This window comes from Acanthaster planci, linkage group LG15, assembly GCF_054643075.1.
Source record: "Acanthaster planci isolate LZ-2023a linkage group LG15, COTS_SCS, whole genome shotgun sequence".
In the NCBI taxonomy this organism is placed as follows: Eukaryota; Metazoa; Echinodermata; class Asteroidea; order Valvatida; family Acanthasteridae; genus Acanthaster; species Acanthaster planci.
In genome coordinates, this window is record NC_141791.1 from 10,818,225 (window position 1) to 10,830,617 (window position 12,393).

Below are 12,393 nucleotides of genomic sequence, written 5' to 3' on the forward strand. Positions count from 1 at the left end.
GTCACCGCCGCGGGTCCAGGGGCCCACTTCAGGGGACTCTGGATTACTTTTTCAGTGAGATTTTCTTTCCAAATTGAATAAGAGTTAAATTTTTTAACTTCTTCCAGGTGAAAATATGAAATTTACACAGTAACATCTTTTTCTGGGATTTTTAAGGGTTTTGTGCAGGCCACAAGGCTGTTTCATCAAGCTTAGTGCCAGACAGTAGAACGCTGTGGTGGAGATCCCTGACCAGCGTAGCCAGAGCTGCCAACCTCACTTGACCAAAAACCCCATGATTTTACCTTAAAAATCCTAGTTTCCGAAAAAAAATCCTATTCTTCACTGTTGCGTAATTCCCTACACAGTACCTAAAGGATTGCGATTTTTATTTTGTATTAATTTACGATGCATGGTCTTGGCCCCAGGCTGATTTTGCTTATACATCCATAGTTTACGTACACCGCACAGATGAACAGCACAAACGAAGCAGCAATGGACAATAGAGGGCGTCGTGGATGGATACAACATCACACGTGCTGCATGCATTTGCATGGCATTTCCGACATCACCAACGACTGATGTTACCGTGCAAAATTAACTTGTGTGAAAAATATCAATTTTCAAGCCAAACAACTGGAAAAAATCTAAAATAATTTCAAAGCTTTTTTTGTCAATCGAATTTTACTTGAAATTCATTCTTAGGAAAATCATACGAAATACAATAAAATCGCACTGGTTGGCAGCTCTGCATAGCTTTATCACTGGTCATTATGTAATAGGTCTATTAAAACAAGTGATGTTAGCAATAGAATGTTCTTCAACATTTTGGACTTTTGAGACACTGGTTAAGAAGTCCAGGGGGTGATTTTTCGTAAATGAACACTTTGAGCAATATCACATTCTTCTTCAACATGTAGAAACGAACTGACATCCTTCTGAGGTGAAGTGCATTCAAATGTGCACTTTTTTTAACATTTAAAGTTGTCTATGGTTTCCTGGACAATAGAGGGGGCTGTTGCTTTGATGTCATCTTTCTGTTCCAGTTGTGGACCAAAATGTTTCCTCATCAAAAGCATTATCCCCATGTACCGGTACTAACACAATGCTCACTGAAGGAAAGAAAATTTTAAAAAGATGTTACAAATTCAGGCAGATTTTTGTGCGCAAATCCATGCATCGTGGAGGTTTTTTTTCTGGGATGAAGTCACAGTTTTGCCAATGAATACTGAAATGACATTAGCATAAATGCCGAAAAGGCACCAAACTACGTTTCAAGTGGAAAATGCGGTAAACCGAAACACAGACGTTAATTTCCGAGGCTTGTAGTGAAAACACTGCATTGCATAGACTGTTACGCTTGATGTGCCCTTTCCATGAACCAGACGCATGAAGAAATCCTCATGGAAACCAGTGCCGAGCACAATTTTCTCATTTTATCAGTTCCAACGACCTGAAACCGACTCTGTCAGTTACGAGTCAGCCTGTCTTAGAAATAATCAATAGTCGAGCAGTCTTGGGGACTTTTTGCAGGATTTACGTTCCCCACTTGCAGTGTTGTCAATGGCTTTGGACTTCATAAACAGTAAAGCTAACCTTTTTCTTGAGCACTTCTGGCACAACCTGATCTTGACTGGATTGGGGCAGGTCAGAAGCACATGTTAAAACTGCAGCAAAGAACCTAGGCAAACAAGAAGAAAAACATCACATTAATTCTTCAGTACTTTATCAATAATGCTGGAAGTCAGCCAATAATTGCTCCTTCATGCAATGCAACTTATAACGCATTCAGTTTTCTTTTAAATTAAGTTTGGGTTTTTGCCCTTTCTGAGGTGTATTTTTAACACTGTATGCTCAGTGTACGCTCCCAAAGGCTTGTGAAAGAAACAAACCACAAGCGTACTCGGGTGGCGTCTCCCCGGCGCAAATCCATCTTTGAAATAGTTGTTCGCGGTAACAGCTGCTCAATCTGATTTGAACCAGGCAGCCGACACCGGCAAACTTGGTGGTCGAGTGGTTAAGATGTCTGCACTAGTAAGCAGGAGGTCGTGGGTTCGAGTCCCACCCGAGTACGCTTGTGGGTTTTTTTTTTTCACAAGCCTTCGGGGGCATACACTGAGCATGATACAGTGTTAAAAATATACCTCAGGAAGGGCAAAAAATCCAAACTTAATTTACATCTCCCTGGCGCAAATCCATCTTTGAAACAGTTTTCTTTTACTTGTGAAAAAGCCATTTTTTGGAAATCTCTTCTGTGATGTTTACTCTTTGGCCGAGGCTTTATGAGATTTTTGGCCAGAGAAGTTTGGCTTTGTGCATGTTCTCACACCCGTTTCTGATAAAAACCCAGATACTGGTATGCCACTCTTTCTTTTTTTTTCTTTCTGTCAAATTTCAAACTGTGGCTGTACACAGTGTACGGTCTATGCACATACCAAATTTCAATCAAATCTTTCTTCAAAGACCGAGATGGGGGAGGGGGGAAGGAGGGTTGGAATATCTTCCCTTTAACCACTTGCTGCCAGGTCGAATTTGAAGTTAAGTGGCATGACGTCAAACCGGGATATTTTCAAGATTTTCCGTTTTCAAAATTCTTTAAAAAATTGTAACTTCATTTACTGGACGTTTACACCCACATGAATGACTGTCTGGTGGCTACTATAATTTAACAGACAACATCTATTGATGCCCAAGTATTCAGCCAGGCCTGCCGCTTTGTAAAAAAGAGCCCAGACTGTGCGGTGTTACATACATGTAAGTTTTTTTGTTCCCAAAATTGGCACAGTGCACGGCTGGCGTCTTTTCAATAGGGGCCAGGTTAGTTTGCAGCGGTATTGTATCGCTCATAAATTGAGCGCTGGACGCTTTTGTCCCCGGTGGTAATCCGCTCGTGCTGAATGCCACAAACAGTGGTATAATCTTTCAAAACAATGACAGATTTCCACTGCTTTTGACAACTAAAAATGTTAACGGTTCCCAGCAGCTCAGTCTTTTGTTCTGAGTATGGTCTTTTGATATAAGACCCAGCTCTTTTGTCCGATTGCAAGCTCCTCAGTTTCATGTATAAAGCCTATGTGCCCGAAACCAGGCACCCCGGCAGGAAAAGGCTAAGCTGTGATCAAGGAAAACATACTTTTCAGGTCAAACTAAGATGCAACTTGCCCATATTATGAAAAGATGAGACTTTAGAAAGAACAAGAAATACGGGTACAGACAGGCTGACATCGACAAATGAAAAATCTATTCATCCAAACACAAAAATTATTTTAAATTACTTTTAGTTTAACACCCTAGTTTGAGGGGACTTGAGCACTGCATCATCTATGAGTTCAGACATTTCCCATGACTGTGGAATAGAACACTCTATTTACCATGGAATAGAACTTTTTTGTGGTGCACCTGTGTAATGCACAATTAGGTAGTGAAGATTTACCAAGGCTTAACATCAAATAGTAATGATAACGACAGTATTTTCAATTTTCCATATTATCCATTTTGGAAATCAACGCAAGCACATACTTGAGAGCAAACTTCATAGTGTCACCAGTGCTGAGTGGAATTTTCCTGGCTATGAGGTTGAGAAGAGGCAGTTGGTCTGGTTCTCCATCCTGCTGCTGTCTCAATCTTTGCTTGCTGTGAGTCTGCAGCTTGACAGGCGGCAGCCTCTCCCCCAGGGCACTCAGATGCACAAGGAGGCTGGCTAGACTGTTTATGTGGTCTTCTTCCAAGACATGCCCCTCGAACAAGAAGGAAGATGTCATTAATAAAATGACAATTTGGAAAAAAAATTTTACAGATCGCTGATTCCTTAACTCTTACTCCCTTGGCCTTTTTTTTTGCTTGGATGCATCCCTCATCCTGCAAAATCCTTCAACCGTCCCTATGTAAAAACTCAATGCATTTTCAGTCCACCAAAATGCTCCATTACATCTTGAATGCATTAAATGGGGGTGACCACAGCCTCAATCCTTCAAAATCCTGCAGATTAGGAAATTCCGGTCGATATATTGAGACAGTGCAAATGATTTTAAAGTATAATCTAGGACTAAATTTATGCATGAAAACAAGATCCCGCGAAGACCTCAGTACAGTACGTCCTCTGAAATCAGCCCGTCAACTTTTGCCATACCGCTTCAATCCCTTGAAATCCTCCTTGTAGGAGAGGATTTGAGGTTGCAATTAATGACATTTAATTTTCAAATTGTAAATTGTAAATTTTTAAATTGTAAGCAGATGGACCCACAGTGATCACACACTCCAATGACTTGGTCAGATTCAGATTTCCAAAAACTGTTTGCTGTTACAACACAAACGCAACGCTGAGCCAAAACCTTCAGCTCGTTGTCCCAAGGCAGTAATAATGTCAAACCCACTCAATCACACCTCCTATGCCTCACCTACTGACTGTGACATACCTGGTGACAGATGAGGGTATGCAACCTGTGATACAAGAGGGCATGCAGGGACCCCTGGGCAGCAAGCATGGAGGCGTAACTCTCAGCAACGGCTGTGAACGGACGCTTTGCCTTGGCCATCAGCAGGTGGGCCTTACAGAAGCTACTCACCAGCAGATCCGTGACCTAGAGAGCAAACGTGATTGGCGGATTGGAGCGGGCACTAGCCGTAGAAGCATGCATGCTCAAAATTTCTCTGTTTTGTTCGAAAGCTCTTTGAACTGTTCAATCTGTTTTCAAAGTTTTGAATTGAATTGAAAAGGAGGCACACCTGCATAAGCGCTGGCTCCATGACAGTGTTAACATTGACATCCAAGATGACGGTACTGGCGCCCTCTATACTATTAGCATTGGCAGGCATGATTTTCAGCTCTTGCAGAACAGTACTCAGTCTCTCTGATATCAATGCCATGTGGCCGGCTACGTCTGTTGGACAGATCCGCAGGAAATTCAAGGAGCCAAAAAGTCATTTCATTTAATAATTTACATCAAAAACTAACATGAACAGTATGAGCGGGCTTTAAAAAACTTAATGGGACTATTTAATCATCTTTATTGGGTTTACATTAATTTTCAACTTTGTGTCAGCCTTCATTGTACTAAGTTTGACGAGACTAGCCATACTACCTTGATATAACTGGAACCTTGTTATCAAGGGACAGAAAAAAAGAGAAACAAATTCAAGAGACTGGGACCCTAAGAATTTGTCCTTTATAACAACATTTTTGTTATATTTAAACTAGAAGTCGTAAGTACAAAAGGAAATTATGTAAAAAGCGAAGAAAATGCGAAGTTTCCAATGTACTCTCCTCCGGTGTTGCTGGACTTGAGTCCTGACTCTTACTCCAACTCAAGTCCACTTTTTGATGGACTTTGACTGTGTTTGTGTTTGACTCACAGGGCAGGAACTTCACAGAGGCATCAGAGTCAATTGCCTAGACAGCCCTGGTCTTTGCCTCAATGCCCATTGAAATATCCCCATAGACAAGTTGATACAAGTGGCTTTTGCGAATGAGAAATGGCCTTGTCCCTTCAAGACCAAAGTTCCTGCCCTGGACTTGGCCTTACAGGTCTGCCTGAGTCAGGCACGATCCCACTTGAAGATGACCTTTCAGTGTGAAATAAGCAAAGGAATGGAAAACTTCAACAATGCCTCTGCTTCGTCTCCAACCTGAAGAATTCTTTCCAATGAAACATTCTTTACAGCAAGAAACAAGACTGCTCTAATCTGCTTATTTTCAAATTAATTGTCTATTTTTGAAGATTTTCAGGTGTTTTTAATAACTCGAAAACACTTGGAGATACTTTTTGTTGAAAAAGTTGGTCAAAAATAATTATTTTGGCAATAAACACTTGGAAAATATCAGTCCTCTTTTGTTTATATTTGCTATATTGTAATGGGACCCATGCATTGAGTGTACCCTATGCATGTTCACTTATTCTTCTTGCCATGTTTTTAATGTGTGAGAACATTACGCTTATTGAAGTACTCAGACTGGGAATTTTCAGACTCCCACTTGGACTCAGACTTTTGGGACTTGGACTTGGACTTAAACCAGTGAAACTCAGATTTGGAAGAGACGGACTCGACTACGACGATGCTTTCCTTACCTGCATAGTCAGGAGTGTTTGTTGAGTCCTTCATCAGCAACTGAGGCAGAGAATCTAAGGAATCTTGCAGACGGTTCAACGGCTCCGCTGCCGTGTCATCCATGTCCTCGGATGACACACCTGCAGAAAAACAGAAATTAACTCATGTTACTCACATGCAGAACACTCTTTCAAACTGAGCATTTGAGGATGGTTTCTCTGAATGCTTCTCTTCACTAATCTTACGACCCTAATCCCAAAACTCCTCCAATCTTTTTTTGAGAGGGCAAACCTTGTGTGGACCTGGGCAAACCTTGTGTGGACCTCTGCTAACCTTGTGTGGACCTCACAAAGTCCACACAAGTTCTTTGCAGTCAGTGGGAGAGCCAAGTCGGTCAGTCTCCCAGAGGTCAAGTCACAAGTCAATTTTTCCCCAGTCAAGTTGCAAGTCATTTTTGTCCACGGTCCAGTGAAATCACTCGCAAGTGCATTTCCCAAGTCCCATGTCAATTTTTTTTCAAGCCTGTCCATCGTCATGTTTGACACTTTCACTGACATACTTTGACAATGAGACCCATGTTTCGCAAAACAGGTCCAACCTGTCTACCTTTTGTCCACCATAAAATGCTTCTATTTTTTAGCGATTGGGCATTAGTGCAATGAAAAGACAGGTTTGCTTTCGAAAATCACAGAAAATCATAAATATATACATTTTGTCTTGTATTTCTGCAAGAAAAATTGGTAATATCAGCAAGTCAAATTTATTGAAGTCCCAAGCTATTTTGTTCCAAGTCATGTAAACTTCACGAGTAAATTGTTTTCCCAAATTGAGTCGCAAGACAAAAACCTTCCAACTTGCATCTGATTCGGCAACCTTTCTCATTCACATCTCCACACATGGAATAACATGCCTGTACATCCTAATATGCATGTTCAAATGGCAAAGATGGTGTCCGACCAATTACAGCACGAAAACCTCCTGTAGAGGATTACGTGTCAAAAACACGGTGAAGCAATGAAAGTTGTTCATCCACAACTTCAATTTAACCAGGTCGTATCACGACGAACAAGGTGCCTGACTGCCTTTCAATGTTGACATGTCCATTCAATTTCCCCACTGCCGAGGTTTTCATCAATCAATAATTTGTGTGCATTCAGTTGAAAGTCAATCAAGTACACAGTGCCATCAACTTTCCTGAAAGGAACTGTTGAACCCTGTCAATAGGCTCACATATTCTACATTCAAATAAATTTTGAGCCTACCTTCTAACAGTGTCTCGATCTCAGTGGTACAAGCTTCTGTGTACTTGTTATACATAGACACAGGAATTTTGTCATCACTGCAATAAAAAAACAGTAGATCAAAGTCATTAGAAAGTAGAGTAGTTTTAGTCATTTTCCGAGTCCATCTAGAATATCGAAATAGAGGGTGATCAAATAAGACCTTTGTGAGTTACATTTGAATAAAATCTGGTACACTGAATTATCTGATTGCACATTGACATACATGTTAAACTTGAATTCCCCAGGCTAAATACACTGTCGCTATACCTTATGATTTGGGGCAAGCTTTTGCACAGCGACCACCATCTCTAGAATAGACTGGTTCCTTTGTGGCCTTCCATTGATTACGGTGTACTGGTGTAAGGAGTCTCTTATGTAACTAAGCAAAAGCTCGCCCCAAATCAGGAGGTATGACAACAGTGTCTTTAGTATGCAGAATTCGAATTGTCATGTTCATGTAAATTTAAAGAATCCAGTGTACGAGATTTTCTTCAAATTTAACTCCCAACAGGCTTACTGGAACTGTCTCAAAAACAAGACAGTATTTATCAGGCATCCGAAAATTGCTGGGAATGTATTCAGGGCAAAAAGGCGTGATAAAATTTCAAGGTATTTGTGTTTAAGGACTTATAATTATAATTGATTATACTCTTGCGAACTGCTAAATCAACATAAATGTTGATTCCCATTACACCAGCTTCTCTTTGGTTTGGTAGGGACCAGTGAAAGTCTCACCTGTTTATAAATTCATACGAGGATTATTTTTTAACATAAAATAATGTTGTCAGCACTATAAATCGCATTAAGAGGTCATTGTTGCAAAATAATACATTTTAGTACTAAGCAGACTATTTTTAGGCATCAAAATTCGTATAAAAATTTGCATAAAAGTGCATTTAATTCCAAAAGGCCTCATTTAAGGCAGGAAATGGTTATCATACTGGTATTTGTGCTGATGAGCTGGAATAAGCATTTTACGAGTTAAATTTAAATAAAATCTGGTACTTTCACGTGAACATAGCAATTGGAATTCTCCATACCAAAATCACTGTTGCTATACCTTGTGATTTGGGGCAAGCTTTTCCTTAATTACATAAGAGACGCCTTGCAACAATACACTTTTCTCAATGGATAAGAAGGGCACAAAGGAACTAGTCCATTCCAGAGATGGTGGTCGCTCTGTGAAAGCTTGCCCCGAATCACGAGGTATGGCAACAGTGTCTTTAGTCTGGGGAATTCAAATCATTATGTTTATGAGGCAGTCAGATAACTCAGTGCACCAGATTTTATTCAAATTTAACTAGCAAATGCCTTATTGAATCAAACTGCTTCATATAAATACCTTTTCAATGCTCCAATAAGCTTCATCTTGCTGTCAGGAATATCTGGCAACTGAAGACAAAAAGTGGCACACGAGAGCAAAGTATTTTAAGTCCAGGTGGGCCAACTGACAATTATTTTATTATAAAAAAATGCTTTCCCAACAAATAACAATTAAGTATGACAAAAACTCTAGCAAAATGTGAATAATTCATGAGTTTGTATTCATTACAACCAATCAAAGGGCTGGTACAGCCATCAAAAGTGAAGGTTGAGAACGGAGTATTTTTCACAAAGGAGGCAAGCTGCCAGAACTGAGTTTAACTAAATTGTGAAAATGAATGCAATCACATGGATAGATTTTGACCAATCAGAGTTGCTCTTGAACAAATGCTTTTAAGCAGTAACTACACAACGTGAGCTTACCATTCGTGGAGTCAACAAGGCAGGCAGAAATTGCCCAATGTAACATGGCCTTCCAAAAATACTGCAAGAAGAGAATTAACATGACAAATTTTTAGAGGTTTTGGACCAAGCTTTTGACCATTCCTGCAACTAAATCAAGGTTCCCACAGAAATCTGAAAACCAAATACTTTGACTTTCCAGGACTAAAACATGACAATTTCTATGACATTTAGTATCACTTTGCAGAGAAAAGCTGTTTTCTATTATGAACTGGAAGACTGCCAGAGTCACTGCTACAGATAAATAAGGGGTAAAGCAGCCCACCAAAAACAATATTTGCATGATCTTAGTTTTCATGATTTTTCTGTGACTTTTTCCTCTAACAAAAGGATTCCTGGTCACACTTTTTCTTCCCAATCTTCCGTGGTTTTTCCACGACTCTCCCAGACAACTTTTTTCCAGGATTTATCAGGATTTTCCCATGACCGAGGGAACCCTGTCAATCCATGCAAGCAAGAGGATACAGACATGAAAGGTTACCAACACAAGCTCATTTTGTTGTTTGATACTGGCCATATGTAACAAGGTGCCTTTCCCAACATGGTACACTTTCCTGGGGGCAGGGGGCAGGGGTGTGTGGGATGGTGGGTGGGTCATCAGTTGGTCAGTACTGAGGTGGATCAGTCAGAGGACTGGTCAGTCATTGAGTCGGTGGGTCAGCTGGTTGATCAGTTTGTGGTTTGGTCAGTGTGTAGATCGGTCGTCACTCAATCACATGGTCATGTTTGGGTCAACCAACTTAAATTTCTAGATTGGTTAGGAAATGTTAACCTTAATTGTAGGACTTTTTCATGTATGCGGCCTGTCTTCTCATAGTGGGCCACTGCAACCTCAACATCATCCAAGGCCAGCTGGTTCCCTGTCTGTGCAAACACATTGTATCCCGAATATAGAGTTGGAGTCGAGTGTACAGCCCATATGCATTCTCGTAATACCAAAATACACCCAAGGATAAAAATGCAAAGACAAAATTCACTGAATAGTGAATGCTACACATTTTGAAAAAAGATGGTGGAAATCAATGTATAGTTTCTCTGCTGATCTTCAGACTTGTGAACTGCTCTGGGCCCAATTTCGTGGCACTGCTTACAGCAAGCGAAAATCGGCGCTTACCATAGCAGAAAATTCTGTGCTTACGGCGAACGTATTTCGCGGGTTAGCAAGGAATTTTGGCTTGTGCGCAAGCGTACATCCCGTAACTAAGGATTCGGTGCTGAAAAGGTTAGCGCAGAAATGTTTCTGCTAGCGCGGTTAGCACAGAATGAAGATCGTAAGCGTGGAATTCTGCGGTAAACGGCGCCATGAAATTGGGCCCAGATGTTTAACAATAACCCTTAAGCACACAGTCCAACAGTCTACTTTCTTCATTTCAATTCCAACTGTTACCACAACGCCTTTCAGGATCTGTGAGAATCAGAAACAAACTTGACAACACTGGAGATTTCTCCTGCCTTTAAATGAAAGTCCAATTAATTCAATCCCATTCACATGAACGCTCACCTGCGCTTTTCCACTGGTGCCTGCCCCAGTGCCACCACTAGTCTGCCAACTTTCCTGAAGTTAGCAACAAAGGTTCAAAACCAAATAGTTTATCCTACTGCTTATAACATCTGAAAACATGAACGGTTATCGATACAGTGACGTAAAATTTACGGGGCGATAAGCATGATACAGATGTGCGTCTGTACTATGCATTACATCCCTGTACAATGTTACATCGCAAAGGCGTATTTATGGGTTTTTTATTGCTCTCTCTTGTTGAGTGCTATTGCATACCTTTGGCTGTTGGAAAGTCTGAAAACTTCTTAATAATCTGCCTTTACGTTGTTTCTCACCACGAAATAGTGGGGAGAGGATTCGATAGCCCATCCCTCGGTCAAAAAATGGGGTGGGGGATATATACCCCGCATTCCCTACAGGCTTTGCACCCATATGGATCGATATCTGCTAGACAGCAGTAAATCACTACGTCCAGGTGAACCAAAAAAAAGGCAAGAACAAAGAACACAACGGAGAAGAAAACAGAAACTATGGACAGGGGGGTGAAGGAGGGAAGAAAGACAACAAGATAAGGAAGTATGAAAGTATGTTGGTAGCAGAAACAAGAAAAGGAGATGCAGGATGGCAATAAAGAAACGGTAAAGAAATGTTCAACACGTTCTTCAATCATTTTTTTCCCATTACATCTGATTGGCTGGATGACGTCAAGACTATGGCAACCCGCCAGTGCAATGTATTCCATTATTACTGGACAATCTTCTCTCAAGTAAATTTTACTGAGAAATCTTACATTCCTGAAACCTGAAACTTATGTTTAAGGAAACCTATGTTTAAAGAAAACACAATTTGAGAAAACAATATCTTGAAAAGCCGTTTTAACAGAATCTTGCTTTCTCAAAAAGAATTCCGGTGAACAGTCTGAAAAAAATTGTTTTATTAAGCAGTCCATACTGTTGCACAACATGCTTTACAAAGCTTGTTTTTCCAAGGTACTCCTTGCAAAACACGTACTTCAAAAAAACATGATTTGTGAAATGCATACCTAAAAAAACACAAGATTTCAAAGTAAAAAATGGTGCGGCTTTGTCAGAAGTGCTGAGAATTAAAATGCTTTTTTGTACCTTGAAGTCTATAATTCTTGTCTTGGCCAAGGATATGTAGTCTTGGAGAACTTCTCGACTCTTGGGGGGAGCATACGGGGGATGCTGAACATGGGCCTACAAAACAATTTGAAAAAGTCCAGGTGTTTTGAGTTTAAATGTTTAGTTTGGCGCCTCCCGTCATATGATTGGGTAAATACGCAAGGATTTCCCATGCAGAAATGCAGAGGACATTTCAACATGCTCTCACAAATTCCGCACAAAGTACCAAGTGACATCAGTGCGATGGGTAGCCCTCAAGGAGCCATGTGCTAAGCACTGCAGCTGTCTCAGACTTTTAAAGAAGGAGTTGTAGTAGGAAATGTCTCACAAAATCTTGAACATATAACCATCGAGGGTCAGCATTTGTCAAGTCCAACTTTGTAAAGGACTTTGGTTGGTGTAACTTGTCGTTTTTAAAGAAGTCGGCATTTTTTGCAGAAAATAATACAATACTTTCTTACTCGTTTTACAGCGCCTTACTTTTCTGTGGACTAATACCATCAGAAGTGGTTAAGGTAGACAAGCGTAACGACATGTTTCCAGATAAGACTTGAAGGTTTTTATGGTGAAAGAAACTAGATGAATAAAACGATTGCAGTTGCACCATATATCAATCTCTTTCTTGAGTATGTGTGGTTCTGAGAAGAACAGGGGAAAA

The 12,393-nt window shown here is 40.4% G+C and overlaps 1 protein-coding gene across 2 annotated transcripts in view; it reads right to left on the reverse strand.

The window, feature by feature from the left end:
• fanca (FA complementation group A) overlaps window positions 1–12,393 on the reverse strand; it is a 38,707-nt gene that overhangs the window by 15,656 nt on the left and 10,658 nt on the right. For both annotated transcript variants that reach the window (XM_087146630.1, XM_022242499.2), the window contains 11 exons: window positions 11,715–11,810; window positions 10,594–10,647; window positions 9,865–9,956; window positions 9,054–9,114; window positions 8,650–8,699; window positions 7,287–7,363; window positions 6,045–6,164; window positions 4,705–4,859; window positions 4,395–4,559; window positions 3,499–3,716; window positions 1,576–1,660 (listed from right to left, as the gene is read on the reverse strand). In XM_087146630.1, coding sequence (XP_087002756.1) covers window positions 1,576–1,660; window positions 3,499–3,716; window positions 4,395–4,559; window positions 4,705–4,859; window positions 6,045–6,164; window positions 7,287–7,363; window positions 8,650–8,699; window positions 9,054–9,114; window positions 9,865–9,956; window positions 10,594–10,647; window positions 11,715–11,810 — 1,173 coding nt within the window. The remainder of the gene's footprint in view (window positions 1–1,575; window positions 1,661–3,498; window positions 3,717–4,394; window positions 4,560–4,704; window positions 4,860–6,044; window positions 6,165–7,286; window positions 7,364–8,649; window positions 8,700–9,053; window positions 9,115–9,864; window positions 9,957–10,593; window positions 10,648–11,714; window positions 11,811–12,393) is intronic.